Genomic DNA, 21,843 nt, shown 5'->3' on the forward strand with positions numbered 1-21,843 from the left:
TACTATAGCCGTACTTCCAGTACCTTAATTCCTATTGAAATTAAAAACACAGATTTTCACTTACTTCAGCCTGTTTATTTAGCTACATCAACAAATATACATAGTAACAGTAGGAAGAAGCGCATGGATCCAAACATCCTTACTGATTGATGTTAGCCATTGGCCTATAGCAGCCACATATGGGAAACTGCTACAGTGAAACCTCATTAAATCGTAGTTGGCCGGAGCTCGGAAAAAGTACATACTAAACGGTAGTACTGCCTAACGGAAATAGCGTGAGATCGGCCACTTGCTTGTCAAAAACATAACTCGGAGAGAGTGCGATGAAAGGGCGAAAAACATGCAGTATTTATTCACTTTGTGCGACGAAAGTCTTATTTTCGTTTGATGCCGCGGCAGCCTAGCAGCGACAATAGCAGCCTCAAACTCACTTAAGCTGCGAGCCAGCTTTTCCGCCAGCCCCCTCTTCTCGGCAAAAACCCACACGAGGCTGACGTAACGTGCAGCTTCTGCCACTGTCGGGCCTGAATCGCCCGTGCTGTCGCTTTCTGTGCTGTCCTCATCACTGTCATTAGGCAACACTTCGGCAATAACAGAGGCAACAATGGAGAAAAGTCGAACATTGTAGCCGACATCTTTTCGCGGTCACAGCAGCGCTGCCAAGCAACTTCTCCTTCGCATTGCAAAAGCCCCATACTGCAGTCAACAGTAGATTCCTCTTGAGTGACAGCGCCGACTTCGTGCCGTATTCGATAGCATGAACAATTTCCAATTTTTCTTTTATGCTGAGCACCCAGTTTTTGCCTGAGCTTCGGCATGACACAAGTCCTAGCTTGCACGATGCCGCAACCATGACCTACTGAACTCCAAACCTGCACAGATGTCCCTTGCCCAGAACGCCCGGTCTAGTTCAACTGTTTTGCCGCTAGGGACAGAACGTAAGGGTAGAGTGGCGCTAGTTATAACCTGGTCACTGTCGTCTGCTTCCGCAATCTCTTCCAATGCTCACGCTGCCATTTCGGCAGGCACAAAGTGCTTGTATTGGTGGTGAATGAATAAATTCACAAATATAAAAATATATATATTTATATATAAATATAAAATATATATAAACGAAATTTCCAAATGTTTTGCATTTGAATAGTGAAATTAGAGGTAGAGGAGCGGTGCAAGAAAGGTAAACAACAAGCATAGGTGGCAGCTGCAACGCTAAATGGCATAACTCCCTTTCCTAGCCTCTGTAAGAGACTGAAAAAATTGTTTTAAAAGATTTATAGGATAAACTAGCTTTTGTGAGTTGATTAGAGATAGCTTAATATGAGAAATGACATTAGGATCTACTGCTGTGTGCCATAATGAAAGGCAGAGGATCTGGTAAAAGTATTCACAAGTAATTTCTGCACCCGATGAGTGCAAGAAACAGTCTGTTTCAAGAAAAGGTGAGCATAGCTTCTTTTCAAATATTGTTTGGTGTCTAGGCAAGTTAAAGGCTTGAAAAAGCAATCCGAATGCTTCAAAAGGTGCTGCACTGCAGGCCTTGCGTCACATAATTTTTTTCAAACTGCAAAGCTAGCTTTTCTGCGTGGTACGGCGGCAGCATAATGGCGATGCAAAAGACACGTACGCAGTGAAGCTGTATGTGTGGTTTTCTTTTTGAACCCTTGACACATTCACGGGCAACTTATAAGAGTTAAAATGAGTGGTAATCATTCTGTAATAGAATGTTACAGTGGTCCCCAGTTTCTAAAAAGCGCAGAGGCGAACTTTACAATGTATAAGATGAAACTTTTGTGAACTTTATGAACGCTATAAACAATGCGACTTAAATGTGGAAGATCTGTGCAGTTTGCTACTGCATGAAAAAGGCAATAGGAGGGGCTATTTAGAGCAGCAGACTACATGCACCAACATTTTTCAGGTTCAGGCAGTCAACTTTTGGAGCCAAGTGACTGAACAAAGCCTTGTGACATCACTGTTATCGCAAAAATCATGAACTATGCAAGCAGTTCATCACAACAAAACAGCCGCCATTCTAATTACAATGCCGCCCCAGTCAACCGTAGAGTAGCAGTTGAACAGGTCGTAAAAGCGATGCCCACAGCTAACGGTTGAGCGAGAGTGAGCACAGGCGACTCCCATAGAAGTCAGTTAACTGTGCAGGTCCAGTGTTTCAGTAGGTCGTGGCTACAGCACAAGTCACAACGCTTTCTGGCACGGTCCATGATGATGTGGCTTCACCCTTACAAGCGCCCTCTGCATTTGCACTTGGAGGCCGTTCTAATTTCTGAGGTTCGTTGTTCTGCGGTGCCGACCTACTGCCGCAATTGCACGATGAAAAGTGGAAACGCTACGTGTTAAGGGGGGACGCGGCAATTGAAGTGGTCAAATGGTCAAAATTTTCAATTTTATTATTTATTTTTTCGCGATACACGGACCTTTATTCACCACGTGGTGAAATATTATAACAAAATACACAGCAGAAATTGAGAAAAAGCATTTTCCTAGAGTGCTGTCATCAAAAATTGCAAAAAAATCTGGCTTCAGAAGGAGCAGTCGCACCGCAGATCGCTCAACTATCCGTTGACGCAGCGCCGCCATCTGGGTATCATCGTAAAGAGCAGAGATCGGAGCTAAAGACAGCCAGAGCGACGTATTTCTCCACTGAAAAGTAAACCAGTAAACGCAAGCGAAAAAAAGGCAAATGCGGCATTGCGATTGGGCACAGTAGTCACGTGGGGCACAGGGCACACTCCTATTGGCTGTTGTAGATTTGAATTGCTTACAAACCGCTCGCATGCAGTTGAGCAGCAGCAAGCTGCGCTTTCTGATTAACATGATTGATGATCGTGGCAGCTTACATGTTTTCTGTGATGAGCCCCAAAGGAATCAAATTCCGAACGGCCCACGCGTACGGACGACCACGAAAGGTGTGGAAAAGAGGGAGAAAACTACTCGTAGAAGCGGATGCCACCGAGCTTGTTGACGAGGCACGACCAGCGCGCGTAGGTGACCGGGAAAGTGCACCTGCATGCGGTGCCGATGACAAAACCATGGGCTACGGTGACAGCGCGTCTGCGAGCGAAGGCGAAGGCACGTCCGCGAGCAAAGGCAAAGGCACGTCCGCGAGCAAAGGCGAAGGCACGTCCGCGAGCAAAGGCGAAGGCACGTCCGCGAGCAAAGGCGAAGGCACGTCCGCGAGCAAAGGCGAAGGCACGTCCGCGAGCAAAGGCGAAGGCACGTCCGCGAGCAAAGGCGAAGGCACGTCCGCGAGCAAAGGCGAAGGCACGTCCGCGAGCAAAGGCGAAGGCACGTCCGCGAGCAAAGGCGAAGGCACGTCCGCGAGCAAAGGCGAAGGCACGTCCGCGAGCAAAGGCAAAGGCACGTCCGCGAGCAAAGGCGAAGACACGTCCGCGAGCAAAGGCGAAGACACGTCCGCGAGCGATGGCGAAGACACGTCCGCGAGCGATGGCGAAGACACGTCCGCGAGCGATGGCGAAGACACGTCCGCGAGCGATGGCGAAGACACGTCCGCGAGCGATGGCGAAGACACGTCCGCGAGCGATGGCGAAGACACGTCCGCCAGCGATGGCGAAAGCGCGTCCGCGAGCGATGGTGACGGTGCGTCCGTGTGTGGTCGTGACTGCAATGCGACATAAGCAGAGCAGAAGTTTTCACGTCTTATATTTAACTGTGGATTTCAGCTCCAACTCTCACTAATAAGAGGTTGCAGAACAAGAGACAAGAGCGGACGTTTTGAATGCGCTGTCATCCACCTCTGCATGACGGATGGATGCATGATGATCAAAAAGGCAACAAAAGTGCATGAAACTGCTGCGAGAAAGCGAAAAAAAAATGTAAAAAAATATGCCCTCACAGGCAAAGGACTACATCCCAGGTGGGTTCTAGATGCTCAAAGTGAAGATTTAAATGTTTACAACAAATGAAACTTTGAGCTCCATTTTCTCAGCTTTCATTTTTTATGCAGTTGCTGTCAGTCATCGCAGTGCCATTTCACAATGAATGAAGACAAAATCTTTGTCTTTTGCCCTTACATCCGGAAACATTGATGAGTGCAATAAAGCTGTCCCCCATTTTTAACTGCACCTCATAAAAAAATTTATAATGCATTTTTTGCAAATGTCGTTAGTAAGACAATATGCATAGGAAAGCTTCAAAATATTTGTATGCTCATTTCGGGATTTAAAAAATAAACCAATAGCTTTAATGCACCGAATGGGCCTTTGTGAACATGTGGATGTGAAAATCTCTGAGAACTTATATGTAATTAATTAATTTGGGGATGACCACTAGAGGCTGTCAATTGTTCGAGCTCAAGAACTATAATAGGTAGCACAGAACTAATTTCAGTTATATCAGCATAACAAATCACACCTGCACGCCGAATTTCACCAATTTATTCCCATAAATAAAAAAGCTTTCATTGCCACATCCCCCCTTAACCGGTACGCATGCAATAAGCTGATACGGTTTATGCGGATACAAAATGCATTACAGTGGAATCTCGATGATACGATCACGGCTAATACGAATTTCTGGATGATACGAATTTTTCTGTGGTCCCGGCCGAGCCCCGTTACTTTGCAAAGTGCTGGAGAACGGCTGTTACTAATCAATTTTCAACCCGCATAGTTGATACGAAAATTACCGAAGACACCTTGGAAATGCTAAAGTGTGCTTGGCGAAAGTCAGACGCTGCTGCCGTCTGCGCTCCGCTTCCCGGCTTTGCTGTTCAGTGACATAGCCAGTCGCTGCTGCCGTCTGCGCTCCAATTCATTCGCTTTGGTGTTCGGCAATATCGCCTGTCGCTGCTGCTGCTTTCGTTCTGCTTCCCTGCCTTTGGTACCCGGCGATCTAATCAGTCGCTGTTGGCGTTTCCGTTCTGCCTCCCTTGCTTTCGCATCTGGTGACATGCTTAGTCGTCGCATGCACATTCGCTCCTTGTTCTTCTGGAGTTTGGTGTTGGAGGATTCCGGTGGCCGCTGCCGCTTCCCCGAACCGCTTGGCGCGGAATCAATGGGCCGCTTCGGAGCCATGTGTCTCGCTCACTCGACTGCAACAAGACGTGTGGCGAAGGAGCGGCGGTGCAGCTGCCACTGCCGATGCGCGCGTGCTCTTGTTTTACAACTACTGTGCGACGTCAAAGTTGCTATGCGCAGTGCACACCCAATCGGCGCGCCGGTTGCTAAGAAGGGCAGGAGGTTGCGCCGCTGCGCGGAGGAGAGGCCACAGTTGGCACGATTCCAGCGCACGGACAGATGCAACCGCGAGCATGAGCCATTAAAGGCTTTCGCCTTAATTAATGAACGCCATTCCACCGACAGCCGCGAAAGAGAACAGCGCGCAGTCACGCGATTTCTCTCTTTCTCTTTTGGTGCGGAGGCGCGGACACGGCGCCAGACAGCGCGGAGGCCGCGACTGGGCACGGAGAGTTTGAAGCAGTGGCGGTTTTGTTGCTTTTGTGCTTTTCCGCGTGCCATCGGACAGAGTAGCTGCTGTGCTTCGGGCCGCGTTCTTTATGTTAAACATGGGCGACGGCGAAGGACCACCACCGGCCGCTGAAACGCTGCACACGCTCGAAGTTCTGAGGCGTGCTATGGCTGCGGATGAAATCGGCGACGACAAGTGCACGCGTTTTTATGGTTTTGAACAAAGTCTGCTAACTGACCTGACAAAGAAAAACTAGCAGAAGGACATTAGATAATTTTTCATGAAATAAATGCTTTTTACATATGTGTGCCTCTTTAATTTAGCTAGTGTAAGCATTTATGCGGACTTCATCTTCATCTGTACAGAATCATCAATCATCGGCTCGTGTTCTTTTTTGCATCGGCGCCATTTTTCCTTCTTGGAATAAAGCATCGTCTCGACCGTAGTATTTAACCAGTTCTAATTGTTTCAATGATACGAATTTCGGCTAATACGAATATTTTTTGTGACCCTGTGAGATTCGTATCATCGAGATTCTACTGTATGTTCAATGGCTACTGAGTCGGGAATTTGCTTTTACTACTTTTAAAACGAAAGTACTGTTTAAGCGGGTACGGTTTAACGAGGTTTTAGTCTATATGACAATATATAGCAGCCGGAAAAAGAGTGCAGAGAAGGCTTCTGTTGAAAAGAAGAGTGTTTGAGGAAAAGACTGCGCTGCGCTTGCGAGCTCCACGCACTGCACACAAATGCAAAATTTGGCAGAGATGTTCACGGCAGAGTATGCTATCCGCGAATTGTGTATTTTCAACAAACTTACTGTATTTACTCGCATAATGATCGCACTTTCTTGTAAAAAAAATTGGCGCAAATTCAGGGGTGCAATTATTACGCGGGTTAAATTTCCTGCGAAAAGAAAACATTCTTGTTTTTCATCCCGCGTTTGCTGCAGTATGACAACAGGTCAACAAATAGGCGGGACACCAAAACAAAAATGGCAGACAGCGGAGCAAGCAGAACGTGCCAAACACGATTTTTTTTCTTCTCGTGAGTACACAACGCACATTGAAACAGTTTCTTTTGTATCAGTAACGAATAATATTGTTACTATCGGCAAGTTTGAGGCAATAACGCAGCCATGACCACTTTGAGGGGACAGAAACAGAGATGGGTGCACTTAGCTGCCAGTGACATAGAAACCCATGGCGGGCACGCTGCGGAAACTGCGGCCATTTGTGTTCACTACTATCCCGATACGGCACGCTTCCGCTATGGGTGGGCGAATATCTTAGCTGTGTACAAGCGTCGGCATATAAATAGGGTACACTTCTAATGTATCAGCAGCTACTATCGTTGCCGCTTGCGATTTGTTGCATGCCCACGAGTGCATATGAGAAGAATCGAAAAGCGCCTTTTTTGTTGTTGTTGACGACAACCATTATAAAGCCTACAAATAATAAAGCCAAGGCAAGTTTGCTTGTAGCTTTTTTTTCGTGGAAGTGCGAAAAGTGATGAAAGGAATGAAATGGGGCATCTGCTTAAGAATGTTTGGTGCGTGCAGACCGCTTGGTATGTCTTAAAGAGTCGTTCGCGTAGCATTCGACAGATGGTAAGTGCGATCATCATTAGCTAGACTTGGCACACGACATATCGCTGTGGCAAGTTCAGGGTGCGATCATTACATGGGAAAGGAAAAAAATCGAATTTTGATGACAAAATTCAGGGGTGCGATCATTACGCGAGTGTAATCATTATGCAAGTAAATACGGTAAGTGGTGGTTCAAGACCCCTTTAAAGCTTACGATAATGTAAAAGCACCATAATGCTAACACACATGCTGACCGGGAGGCGCAAGGAGCATGCAGTGCAGTGCAACATGCTATATACATTCACCGATCAACAGTTGCAGAAGGTAGACAAGAGAGCTCCCAAGAATGAAGGTAGCAAAGGGGAGGGGTTATTGGAGATGTGATTTCAGTTTTACCACTTGCACGATTTGCCACTCATTGCCCACCATGTCATCCATCTCCTCGTCCTTGCTGTAGCGGGCGTAGTCCTTGCGTAGGGTGCGCATCAGGATCATGCTCACCAGACCCACCAGGAAGATTACCATCATGAAGGAGTTGAAGATTGAGAACCAATGGATCTGCAAGGATGAGGCCTCAACCATTAGGAGTTTGGTTTTGTTTCGTTGACCATGCCAAAAATCCACTCAGACGCGCGTTGCTCTGCGGTATTACATCAAAAGCAGCAGAGTTGTGCTGGGATAGTTGGTATCTGGTCCTCAAGTATACATGGTGCACACGAACACGACTAGAGAGGGAGACACTTCCTGACCCACTTGTATGTGCACTTTCGTTTATTGACTTATTCACTTGGATACCACAGGTCTGATAAAAGTGTTATAATTATCCCAACATCAAATTTTCCAGTTGAATTCGCTTTTAAACCTTTCAGTGTCACTGACGTACCATTACATTCCTGCATTTCTGTCCCACCATGTCATTCATGTACCCGTATGTTCTCCGCTCTCTAGTGAGGACCATACTAGGAGTGCATTTGCCGTTATCTGTATCGTTTCTTCTCTTCTGAATAACCGAAAATAAACTGTTGTGTTCGCTTTATAATTCTAATTCTTCTAATGACGGGAGCGTTAGAATTTATCGAATTATCCGACAGGTCGAATAAAACAAGATGCAGAAACACGCTGAAACACACTGCTGATTCATTTTCACATTATTTGCCCAATTCTAACAAGCCTTCAAACAAAACGCGCATACACTTTCAATGTGTCCAAAGTAGTAAACTAATGTAGAAATGACATTAGAGTTCCTAAACAATATAGAAATTTAACGCGCACCCGATTTTTTAGCAAGAAAACTTGCTGCACAATGGCAGCTCGTTTCCTAAAGTCAGCTTCGCCACGCAATATTTCAAAGTCAGCTTTGCCGCAATACATGTGTGTTGTGTGGTAAAGCATTCGAATACTGCAAAGGCAATTTTGGTTCTGTGCCCTAATGGCGGGACAAGAAGCTCTCGTCCAGTAAGTACGTCGAGCAGCCATGGCCAGTGGAGTCCTGGAATGAGGACACCACCCACTCGACCTCAAGAGCAACCACCTCGATGGTCCGAATAAATGTTTTTTCTCTCTCTCTCTCTCTGCGCCATGCAGGCAATTTTTGGCCATTTCTCTCTTTTTTTTAAGGTGCATGTTAGAATAAAGTAAATACCATAATTAAACATTGTGTTTTGCTGCAACACATGCGTGTTGCGTGGTGAAGCATTCAAATTGTGCAAAGCCCATTTTAGTTTCGTGTCCTGATCGCACCGTGCAGGCAATTTTCGGCCCCTTTTTTTTTTAAGTGGTGCGTGTTAGAATCGGGTAAATACCGCAATCAAACATTGTGAGCTGCAGTTATTGCTTGAAAATCATCCAAGGGCAGCCCCAAAATAGGTGTTCGAACGCGAGATGACATTTGTTCAGTGCATTCAGTCCCCCATGCTCCGCTGATACAGACACTGCCACTGTGTGTCGCCATCGGAGTCACCATAGGGGTCAGGCATGTGCGTGCTCACTGGTCAACTTGGAATTATTCAGTGAAGGCCAGTTTTAGGACCGGAATAATGAAAGTTGTTTCAATTAGTTATCTCGCTTGGTGCAGACTTCTCTAAGGAACGCTTCCTGCCCCGTTTGCCTCTCTCATAGCTCATTCTTCACACACAATGGTAGAGGTTGTGTGGATTCCTAGTCATGCGGGATTGTCGGGGAATGAGCGGACTAACCAGCTCGCCTGTGAAGCTTTATGCCAGGCTTCCGGTATCCCTGAACCAACTCTGCAATCTTCACGCTACACACCGTACAGCCTAAAACCCTATTGTCTCCTCAGGGACGTCTTTCCCCCTCCCAACCCCCCTCCCAACCCCCCTCCCAACCCGGCACTCCCGCGTGCTTATGGCATTCTACTACGGCAGGTGCAGTCCAACTCCTTGTTCTCTCCAACCCATCCCCACCTTCTCCTTGCTTTCGCAGATGAACCCCCCCCCCCTGTCTGCCCATCTAGTGAAGGTTAACGTAACTCCCAACACATTCTATGGCACTGTACCACACCTGTTTCTCCCCCATCTCCTTCTTTGTCCCTCCACCCTATCTGCTATGTGGCTCATGCATGCCACCTCCTTACTGGCACAAGAGTACCTGGCAGAGTTCAACACTGCGTTGAAGAATTGCACCAGCAAGGCCTTGGGCTCCATTATTGTTTCTAAATAAAGTGCTCATCTGTCTCTCCTGTTTTGTCCTGATTAAGCCAGGCTGGCAAAAATTATCTACCACAATGCAGTGAACTTCGATGCTAGCTCATGGGCTGCTGCCAAAGCCCTTTTATTCTCTTACTCCTGTTATGGCTTGCCTCTGTGATGAACATTCATATCAAATGGCCAAAAATGACATGCTGTCCAAGCTGTTGCTTAGACAAAGGAGACTTTAAGAGGGTGGAAAACGGTGAAATCCCAGTGCTTCCAGCAGGCGTGAAACATAAACAGGCCTGCCTATGCATCAGCATGTATGTGTGCATTTATTTTATTTTATTTTCAATACTGCCAGTCCCATCAGGGACCATAGCAGGTGGACATACAGAAATGAAAGACATGGTAATAAACGTGCACATACAAATTGCGTGTCAATAAGCCAAACAAGGAACGTAAAGGAACAAGGTAAGAATACATAAAAAAAAACAAATATAGATATCACATTTCTAGGAGACATGCGCAGCAATACAGATAATACATCATGAAAAGAACAGCAAACGGGAACAAAAATAACAGTAAACACCTTCACGATAATCAGCATGGCTTACAAGAATTGCAAAGCATATTATGTGACTAAGACTGCGTTACTGAATACTAGATGTGGATCCTAACCGTGATGTGAACTGAGATAATTAGTCTGCAGAAATGACTGATGGATCGAGTCGATTCCATTCCCTTATCACGAGGGGGAAATAAGAGTACATGAATGTGTCATTATGGCATGAATATTCTGTTAAAGCGTGTGCATGTTTATGTCTCGATGATCGTGACTGCGAAAAACGTATGTATTTTGTTAGGTCAATCTTATAATAGTTGTGAATTAAGTTAAATAAAAATTTTAGCCGTGCTTGCTTCGCCCTTGATGAGAGCGTCGCTAAACCCGATATAGCCGCAAGGTTAGTGGGTGAATCTGTACGCTTATACTTGTGAATAAACCGCAGCGCTTTTCGCTGTACTTTTTCCAGTTTCGTTATGTTAGTTACCGAGCGGGGAAACCAAACTGTGTTAGCGTACTCCAAAACCGGTCTAACGAAAGTAGTATACGCGAGAAGCTTAGTCGACGTTGGTGCAAGGCGGAGACATCTTCGCAGATAAAATAGCTTGCGTAATGCCTTCGAGGTCACGTTGGCAATGTGCGCGTCCCATCTCAGGTCAGAAGTTAGAGTGATGCCTAAGTATTTATGCTGGTGAACTTTCATTAGCATTGCGCCGTTAATAAAGTATGGAAAGTCGTAAGGTTGTTTGTTTCTTGTTACCGTCATGCAAACTGATTTAGTTGTGTTTATCGTCATTTGCCATTTTTTGCACCATTCATTTAGCTGGTCTCATCATCATCATCATCATCATCATCAGCCTGGTTACGCCCACTGCAGGGCAAAGGCCTCTCCCATACTTCTCCAACAACCCCGGTCATGTACTAATTGTGGCCATGTCGTCCCTGCAAACTTCTTAATCTCATCCGCCCACCTAACTTTCTGCCGCCCCCTGCTACGCTTCCCTTCCCTTGGGATCCAGTCCGTAACCCTTAATGACCATCGGTTATCTTCCCTCCTCATTACATGTCCTGCCCATGCCCATTTCTTTTTCTTGATTTCAACTAAGATGTCATTAACTCGCGTTTGTTCCCTCACCCAATCTGCTCTTTTCTTATCCCTTAACGTTACACCTATCATTCTTCTTTCCATAGCTCGTTGTGTCGTCCTCAATTTGAGTAGAACCCTTTTAGTAAGCCTCCAAGCAACTCACTAGACCTAGCTGGTCTAGTGAGTTGCTAAGCGAAACATGATCGTCGTAGGTGTTAATTGTTTGGTAGAGGATGCAGTCATCAGCAAACAGTTTGATGTTACAGTCAATATTTCTGGTTATGTCGTTAATGAAAATTAAAAATAACAGTGGCCCCAACACGGATCCTTGGGGGACGCCTGATGTGACAGGCACTGTCGCAGATTCCACATGCTGAAATAGTACGAATTGTGTCCGGTTTGTTAAGAAATCTGTTACCCAGTCTAAAATTTCCCCATCCCCAATAAAACCTCGCAATTTTGTTAAAGGGCCCCTGAAACGGTTCGGACAAATTTTGTAGACGCGTAGGGTACAGCTTAAGTAGAACATTTGCACCACAATTTAAGTGAAACGTTACGTATTAATGGAGCTACAAGCGATTAGAAGCTACCCTCCTCCCTAGCCATGCTTTTCCTCCTCAACTCGTTCGCCGAGCGAGTGGGGCTAAGCTCCGCCTTCACTGATTCAGCGTCACGATGCAACGTCACATCGTCCACTTCCGGTTGTTTTGGAGCCCGCCCCCGCCCGCGCGAGACCGCTCCGCTAGCCGCTTGGCCGTCGACCCCAAGCGAGAGCTATCGAAGCAGCGTGCGTTGCAAGCATTCTGTCGTAGCGCCGAACGTGTCTTGTATTCCGGTAACCACAGGCAAGCTGGTCATTTCGGCAAATGACTGTAGGCATAAACTCAAGCTGATGAAGGAACTTTAGCGTAGACGTACGTGAGTGGCCTGATCGGTCTGCACGGTCCATACACTTGTTGGTGCAGCGCTTAACCAGCCAAACAAAGCGCTAATATTGCTCTAACCAAGTGTAAAACATTTTAAACATTTATAAAAACAACGTGTTCATTATTACACTCTTGCGAAAAATACACACCAGCAGCAAAGAAGAATACACTTCGTTGCTGCTACTGTGTATGGTTGAGCTCTGTGCCACCAGGTGGCTGCACCGTGCAGACCATTCGCATTTGCCCTTCTGCTCATCTCATGGCTCATCCCGTTACGGCAAAGTCAAGCGGCCAGACTCTGTCCCCTTGCGCTTGCGTTTTCCCTAATACCGGACTCGGGAAACGCTATTGTGTTAGTAATCTTCCGGTGTAAAGTGACGGCCACAAACGCGCAAATCCTGGCGCCGATCGGATAGCGGCAGTCCGATGCGCAGCAGCCAGTTCGCTCGTACGCTGCCTTGCAGAGGGACACGATGTCGCAGCTTGACATATTGCCAGTCGCTACGTTTGCAGTCCACAAGGCAACAAAGTCGAATCATAGTGCTCGCGAAAAGACTGAGACCGACTCTGACTGTGGAGCTCTCTTCAAGATGGAGTACGTTGTAACACAAGCAGACGACACATGCTGTGTGCCGGAAGTGCTTAAGTGTACTGAAAAATTATTCTTGTGCATTCTCTTTATGTTACTTTCTTTTCATAAAAACAAATTAACTAACATTCCAACTATTACGAAGATCATTTGTTTACCATAAAGTTGGAAAAATTATCAATCACGCGCTCTTGTCAGCCAATCGGATAGCTCGCCCCACTGACGTCGTATGGGTGATTTCGGTCATATGGGTAGGGGCGGCTTAAAATTCCGCCGAGCAGTGCGCTGCGATCGGCAGCGATGTGCATATTTAAAACCTTATAATAAATTACAGGCTTTACGCGGAGCACTTAGATGCGTCAATTAATGATCAGAAGGACCTACTCTAACGACTCAATACGTTTGTAGAAAATTGTCAAAAGCGTTTCAGGGTCCCTTTAATAATTTACTGTGGCATACGCGATCAAATGCTTTGGAAAGGTCTAATAATATTATATCAGTCTGGCTGCAGTTATTGATGTTAAATGCGAGGTCATGCACAACTTGCGTAAGCTGCGTGACGGTTGACAATCCGTGGCGGAATCCATGCTGGTGTGGCGTTAATAAGTTGCGAGTGTCAAGAAAGTTTGTTAGGTGTTTAAGGATGATATGCTCAAGCATCTTGCAAGCGGTGCTAGTAAGAGATATTGGTCGATAATTAGAGGGCAATGAGGTGTCTCCTGTTTTGTGTATTGGGATGATTTTCGCATTTTTCCAGTCGTCGGGTAAAGATGATTGTGATAGGGATTTTCGAAATATGAGGCCCAAGTATCGGCTGCACCACTCTGCGTATCTCTTTAGAAAATGGTTTGGAATGTCATCTGGTCCGCATGATTTTTTAGGGTCAAGGGTGAGCAACATGTTAAGGATACCCGCGTCAGATATGATTAAAGGATCGATGCGCGATGTTGAACTGCTACTCAAGTCTGACAGGTTACCGTCATCTTTTGTGAAGTTCGAGTGAAAATAGTTATTGTACGCATTAGCGTTGTTAGTTTTTTCCTCAGGAGACAAGTCAGATAACGTGTCTTTAGTACGGCGAAAGTGGTTCCAGAATCGCTGAGGGCTGTTTGTCAGAAAGTTAGGCAGCGTTACATGAAAATAATGTTCCTTAGCTTCTTTGGCTGTCTGTCCAAAATGTGCTACTGCGCATGATAGTTTGCTAGTTTTGGATGGGCATGGTCCATGATTTTTAATAGAGTTACGTATCCTTTTTAGATGACGTTTTGCGTGGATGACTTCCCGAGTTATCCATGGGCTTGTTCTTTGTGGTCGCTTGTTTTTTAACGGAACATAGTTAGTTACACAGTAGCAAACCATATTCTTAAAATGAAGCCAGGCTGTGTTCACATCGACTGACGGGTCGGAGGTAATTTCAGTGAAGGCTTGAAATTCGTGCGCAAGGTGGGTTAGTATGCTGGCGTCATCCGCCTTCTCGAAGTTGGGTACTATAGACGTACTACAACACGTTCTTATAGAGCAGTCCAGAGGCAACAAGCATAGCGGTATGTTGTGATCTGAAATGCCTTCAATAATTTCTGTCTGTGCTTGGTGCCCTGAAAAATGATCACTGATTAGTATAAGGTCAAGGATATTGTTTGCTGAACCTTGCTTACGCGTCGGTTCTAGGATTATTTGGTGAAGGTTAAATGATAACATTAAGTCAAACAGAATTTCTGAATTTGTGCCCGGATGTGAAGCTTCTCCCATTCTTTCCAACTCACACTGCACGTGGGGGAGCTAGCACTTGTGCCTGGACATGGCGATTGCGCACACTTCCGTCTACGACTCCCTTTCTCTTCTGGATGAGAGCTATAAAAGAACAGCGCCCCTGACAGTAACAGCTTGGGCGTTTGATTTTCATTACAAGTAACTAGTTAAGCTGACCACTCTGTACATAGTGATGTAGTTTAATGCCTTATTTTTCTTTCTATGTCGCCTCGACTCTGATCAGGCCCTCTCGATTCATCTGTCTGGCCAAGCTCCAGGTCGCTGGGCCAATGATACCCTTGGGACTCCCAGAGCCCCTTGCTTTACTCCCAACTGTTTCTGCAATGTTGCAAGATCACATTCCCACAGTGAATCAAAATGAAACAACTGCTTGCCGCAACCACTGTCTGCTCATGAAGCTACAACCATGCAAGTTTTCATGATGACTGTAATTGGTATGTCTGATCTGGCTTAAGGAAAGGCCAGTCTTTTGCAAAAAAACTAAGTTTATGCAGTAAAAAACCATTATCTACACCTTTCAGCAGCAAAGTCGGAACACGTTCTTTAAACTGTTGCTTGTAAAGAAAAAACTGCCTCAGACTTCCCAGCTTTCGCTCAGGTCTGTCAACAAGCCACCCTTAACTGTCACAATATGCATCAAACTCTCATTGAATAGTATCTCAACATACATGCACACACACACACACACACACACACATACACATTGAGTCACACACATTGAGTCACACACATTGAGTCAAGCACAGTGAGACTTGCCCTATGCTGGAAGAAGCTTGGGTCTAGATACTTGTCAAACCTTTCTTCAAATCGAACAGTTGATGGCTTCCAGATTACCTGTTCGGAAGAACAAACCAATCCTTTAGTTCGTGCAAAGAACATGCATATAGTAATTATTTTCATCAAATGTAATATGCATGTCATGGGATCTATATGTAATGCTGCCTACTGCCCCTTATTACTTGGTGTGGTGGCTTAGTGGATATGGCGTTGCACTGATAAGCATGAGGTCACGGGATCGAATTCCGGCCATGGTGGCCACATTTCAATGGGGGTGAAAAGCAAATATGCCTGTGTACAATGGATTAGGAACCCGAAGTGGTAAAAATTATTCTGGAGTCCCCTACTACGGCATTCCTCATAATCAGATTTCAATTTTGGGCACGTAAAAGTCCAACAATCTTTTTTCCCCTTATTTCACTTCGTGGGAGTGCAGATCATACACTAGAAACAATGGTGGCACCAGTCCATTTTGCACCTTAGCCATCTGTGGCATTGCAAGGAACCGAAATGCATGGTTAGTGGCAGTACATCTGCTTAGAGGGCAAATTGGAAGTGTGTGATACAGTTGGTTGTATGACATCATGTTTATCAGAGTACAGAGCTTGTCATAGTGCAAAAACCATGTTTGTTTGTTTTTTTTTTTTTTTTGCTTCAAGAGTGCCTGTGCACAAGGTTATTTTTCATGCACAGAAACACAAAAGTGCACATTTATAAAATCATGCAGTAATACTTGATCTCAAACTTGTAGATAAACGACCTTATCTGTGACATATATATCACAATGCCTTGTAGCTGTACTAATATTGTGACTGGCAGTGGTAAACAAAAAACGTCTCAGGCTAGAGTCAATGCTTCAACAGAGGGACTTGTCTTCATCCTTGTAACATTGACTCAAACTAACACATGCCTTGTTCCAACCACTGTGTCAGTTCAAGTGTCCCATGTTCCTGTGAACCCCTGCCTGTTTTAAAAATGTTATTCTTATTTATGCAGAACTAGTCAAGTGGCCTGAGGACCACACTTGCACATCACTTTTGGCAACTTGTGCATGCATTTTTAAACAATTATGCATCTCTACAATGCATTATATTGAGGGAGGGAAAAGCAAATGCCTCTTTCTTCTGACACTTGACATGGCAACAATGACAAGATCACCTTGCTATTATGACTCATTCATGGTTCACCTGTTCTAATCATCTTCCAGTACCAACTAAATACTCGTGAACTGGCAAGAATTGCGTATGATTGGCACAGCTGCCCACAAGCAATTACTGAGCACTGAATTATACACCAGTACACTACTATGTAGTTTTGTCATCAAGTGGATAAGCAGTCAGACTTGTATGTAACGAATCATATTTAATTAATCACTTGTAATCAATTACATTTTGATTGTTTCATAACTGATTAGTTTCTTTACATGGCAACGCTCACTGTATATCAATTACTTTGTTCAGTAACCAATTACGTGTAGCCAGTTACTTTACTGACAAGACAAGCTGTAACAGCTTATGTGCCTTTCAGCAGTTGAATTTAGTAGGAACTACAGTAAAATGCCCTCAGACATGTCATGCAACAGCCTCTCAGATGCACAAGTTTAGCCAGCAAACTCAGGTACCAATATATGTTTCCTCATCTTAACCCTTTCCGTGCCTTGGATGAGCTGGGTTCGTCCACGTGCTTCTGGCAAAAACAGCCAAGGGCAAGCTCAGCTCATCAGCGTACTTTGCATTTTCTAGCAATGCTATGGACATGCCTAGTTTTGCCTCAGTGCATAATCATGCTTTCAGTAGATGACAGCACACAATCCAAGGGTAAGTGCAAGCAGAAGCGAACTTATTCTTTCCAAGGAAGTAAAACCATGTCGGCAACTGATTAAAAATAAATTTGGCCATTTCAGTGAGAATTAGGGTTAAGACTGTGGCATGGATAGGATTAATGTTCTACCAGATGTTGGCCAACGATCTGAAAGGACACTTCTCTGGCTAACTCTGGATTACTACTTCAGATGCTAATATCAGGAAATCAACATTTTTTTTTTTTTTTTTGAGCTGATCATTGGCCCTACCAAAAGCGCCTTCTTTAAGCCTGAGCAACAGATAAGTGCTCAGGTTCATAGAAGACCCAAACCCAGTCATCGTGGCATTGAGGAACCAGAATCATGTGCAGAAAGTGTTTGTGCATTACAAAAATTTAATTCCATAGTTTAACCTACCAAAACTATAGTCTGATTAGGAGCCATGCCATAGTAAGGGACTCTGGATTAATTTTGACCACTAGGGGTTATTTAATGTGCACCGAATGCACGGTACATGGGTGTTCTTGAATTCCACCCACATATGAATGCGGCTGCCGCAGCCAGGGTTGAACCTCTAACCTCGAGCTCAGCAGCGCAATGCCATAGTCGCTGGGCGGTCGAGAGGCGGTCTGCGTGCGCAGGATTGGTTAAGGGGGATCTTGGGAATGCTGGGAAAAATCGGCAGTCGGCTCTCTGCCGTTGAAGAGAGCAGGTCGCTTGTACTGTGAACCCTTGTCGAAACGCCTCGTCACGGAGAATCATGGAGTGTTTACTGGATCAGCGATATGCAATCAAATTTTGTGTAAAGCTTGGTAAAACGGGCAAAGAGACTCGCAACATGATTAAGGAGGCCTACGGTGATGCTGCCATGGGTAGATCAGGTGTTTTTGAGTGGCATAAGCTGTTCCGAGAAGGTAGGGAAAGAGTGGAAGACAACTACCGCTCCGGACACCTTCGATCAGCAAGACCAACGAAAATGTGTCGAGAGTTAAAAATTTACTGAACAGTGATCGTAGGATGAGTATCAGAATAACTTGGAAGAGCGCAGTTTGGGCATGTTGGTATTCCATAACTTTTAGGTTTTCAGCGCACAAAAAGGGACGAGTCGCGTCGTACCTCTGTCTCTCGTCCCTTTTTGTGCGCTAAAAACATAAAAGTTACAGAATAATTGCTGATGAATTGAGCATTCCTCAAACCCAAGTTTTTGAGATCGTGAGAGAAATTTTAGCCATGAGCAAAGTGTGCGCATAGTTCGTGCTGCGAGTGTTGTCACAGGAGCAAAAGGCCAACCGGAAAGCGATCTGCCAGGATCTTCATCATGTGAATGAGCACACCGACTTTTTGGACAATGTAGTGACCGGTGACGAGACGTGGGTGTTTGATTACGACCCGGAGAGCCAGCAGCAGAGCTTAGAATGGCACACCACTTTTTCCCCACGCCCCAAGAACGCACGAATGAGCAAATCCAAGCAACAGTCCATCATCATTTGCTTTTTTGATCAACATGGAGTCATCCACAATGAGTTCGTACCACCCGGACAAACAGTTAATACAGTTTTTTTACGCGGAAGTCCTCAAAAGAGTGCGAAAACGCATCGTTCGTGTCCGCCCAGCCATTGCCAACAATTGGCGGCTGCACGACAACATGCCGAGCCACACAGCGTTCCGCATAGTGGAGTATCTTGCCCAGCACAAAGTGGCAACGCTGCCTCAGCCCCCCTACGGCCCCGACTTGGACCGGCCAGACTTTTTTCTATTCCCAAGAATAAAATCGACGCTCAAGGGGAAGCATCACGGATCGGTAGAGGCAGTTCAACAGGCCGTGATGAGGGAGCTAAACAGCATTCCAGTCCAGGCATTCCTGGAGGCATAGAAAAACTGGAAAACTTGTTGGCAGCAGTGTGTAGATGCGGAAGAGTGCTACTTTGAAAAATTCTAATCCTTTGTACTATTCTCATGAATAATTTTTTTTTTTTAGTGAGTACTACTACTTTCAGAACAGACCCTGTATTTACTGTATTTGGGCAACTGTGCAGAGTTTGCACAAGAAGAAGAAAAGAAATGGAAAAGTAATTAGATTTCAGTAATTATGCAATTAATTTCCTCAGGCACTAATTGGTCACTGTAATCAATGGCAGTTTTTAATGAAGCTATTGTAATTGTAATTGGTTATTTTTTTCTGCAACGTGTACAAGTCTGAAAGCAGTACACAAAGCATGGAAGCGAGTGGCAGAATACGTTTACATGGCAGCACATGTTTTACCATTCAAACTTCGCCCAGCCATATTCTAATGGACAACTAATTACACTATAGGCTAACATCTGTAAGGTGCCAAATGCATAGTTTCGTTCCTGAACATGTTAGTGTTAGAGCCTAGGCCCTGTAATCAACCTTAAAATTACTGGCAAGGGGGCAATTATGTGCTGTGTATATAATCTGACTTCCATGTCACTGCTTCGGTCACCCATTTACTTGCACTTCCATAGCTCACTGCTCTAGTCAAGTAAGTATGGCAATTCTGCCAGCGGCCTTTCCAGAACACAAAGCTCATGCACGTACCATCAGCATCAAATGGAATGTGAACGGCGGAGCGCATGGCCCAAGCATAAGTGAAGGTATAGTACGCGCCATCCAGTCATCACCACTGACAGACGTGCAAATCCGGTTTGCTGCACCGTGCAATCCCCCCATTGTGAGATATTTTCGCTTCCGTTCTGTTCCTTACATTTCAAAGGGAGAAAATAAAAATAAAAGAGAAGCTAAAATTTCCAATTTACGGCGAGTATTGTCGCACAGTTCACCGAAACCATAAGTGCATCGGTGCAAACAGCGGTGTGCGCAGTGCAGTTTGCAGCGTCATCATTGTAGATTCGCTCATGTGGTTTGCGGCTTGTGCACCACATTCATTCTTTCAATCGTCAAACTTGCGTAGCGCGCTATTGCTGGCAGCCACGATGACAGGGGCCGGTGTGGGCGTGCCGAGCGCCTTTGAACGTTGACTCCCAAACGAGCGCCGTGCGGCCAAACCGTACGTGCGCGCTTGTCAGTGGCGATGACTGGACGGTGTGCACTATACCTTCACTTATGCTTGGGCCCCGCGCTCCGCTGTTCATGTTTCATTTGACGCTGATGGTACATGATCAAATATGGCCGAGCCTACATCATGGCTACAAAAAGAGCAATATGACTAAGCCCTAAAGCTCCCCCTTTTATTTTGTACTAAAGTGCAATACAGTTAAAGCTCAGTATAACAAACTTCAATATAACAAAATTCTCGATATAACGAAGTATTTTACTTTTCATAACCTCTTGTCCATAGAATGCCATGTACTTAGAACCTCAATATAACGAAGTCTGTTTGTATGAGACTGCAAAATAACGAAATACCGCTTCAGCAGCAAAGGAATGCCGAGGCAATAAATGGAAACTTCCGCAGACGCAGATGGTCAAATGATTGAATTACAAGCAGCTGCTTGCGAATGCACCTCTCAAATCGCGCCCGGTGAGACAAAAGTGATCGCCGACGTGAAGCCACATAATGTTCCATATAAAGTCCAAGTGTGATAACATCCTATCGCGCCTAAAGTGCACTTTGTGCTTTAGGTACGATTGAGTGTGCGATGGATAGAATTGAACCTGCTCTCAGGAACGGAGGAAGCCTAAAAGCAGTGAAGAAGAAACTAGGAATAGGCAAAAATCAGATGCATGCGTTAAGAGACAAAGCCGGCAAGATCCTTACTAATATGGATGAGATAGTCCAAGTGACTGAGGAATTCTATAGAGATTTATACAATACCAGTGACACCCACGACGACTTCGTAAGCCGTGGTGGGTGCCACCACAGCTTACGAAGTCGTCGCCACCACGGCTTACGAAAAGGGTTCTACTTAAATTGAGGACGACACAGCAAGCTATGGAAAGAAGAATGATGGGTGTAACGTTAAGGGATAAGAAAAGAGTAGATTGGGTGAGGAAACAAACGCGAGTTAATGACATCTTAGTTGAAATCAAGAAAAAAATGGGCATGGGCAGGATACGTAATGAGGAGGGAAGATAACCGATGATCATTAAGGGTTACAGACTGGATTCCAAAGGAAGGGAAGCGTAGCAGGGGCAGCAGAAATTTAGGTGGGCGGATGAGATTAAGAAGTTTGCAGGGACTACATGGCCACAATTAGTACATGACCAGGGTAGTTGGAGAAGTGTGGGAGAGGCCTTTGCCCTGCAGTGGGCATAACCAGGCTGATGATGATGATAACGAGTGTGCGAGGGTGAGAAAAAAGATGGTGGCTTCACACACGAGTGCCGCCTCCTTGCGCAAATAATGCCCCGCCACGCTGTACCCCTACTAGCAATTGTAAAGATGCGGCAGCCGAAGCGGGGGGGGGGGGGTAGGGGGTAAGTCGACGCGGGTTGCTATTTCTGGCATGTGCCTCAGCCATGGCTGTGCATGGCTCTAAGCGTGGCTGCTTTAGAGGTAATCTGGCGCGTGTGCAAAGAGTGGGCGTGCCAAGGAGACGGCGTGGCATCATGTAAGCTGTCTTCCCGCACTTTTATTATTGAAGGTTGCGTAATCTCGAGTTTCGGCAACTCGAAGCGAGGGACAGACGAAGCACTCGCTCCCCACTGCCAGCGCTTTTCAT

At 45.5% G+C, this 21,843-nt stretch overlaps 1 protein-coding gene across 2 annotated transcripts in view; it reads right to left on the minus strand.

Moving 5' to 3' along the window:
- Nucleotides 1-21,843, minus strand: part of TM9SF3 (transmembrane 9 superfamily protein member 3) — a 118,200-nt gene that overhangs the window by 86,750 nt on the left and 9,607 nt on the right. Inside the window, exons 5-6 of one of the 2 annotated variants that reach the window (XM_075697615.1) lie at nt 15,378-15,455; nt 7,433-7,594 (exon numbers count right to left, since the gene is read on the minus strand). In XM_075697615.1, the coding sequence (XP_075553730.1) occupies nt 7,433-7,594; nt 15,378-15,455 (240 nt within the window). The remainder of the gene's footprint in view (nt 1-7,432; nt 7,595-15,377; nt 15,456-21,843) is intronic. The other variant, XM_075697623.1, reaches the window with a different exon arrangement.

Source organism: Dermacentor variabilis, chromosome 1 (genome assembly GCF_050947875.1).
Source record: "Dermacentor variabilis isolate Ectoservices chromosome 1, ASM5094787v1, whole genome shotgun sequence".
NCBI classification, from domain to species: Eukaryota; Metazoa; Arthropoda; class Arachnida; order Ixodida; family Ixodidae; genus Dermacentor; species Dermacentor variabilis.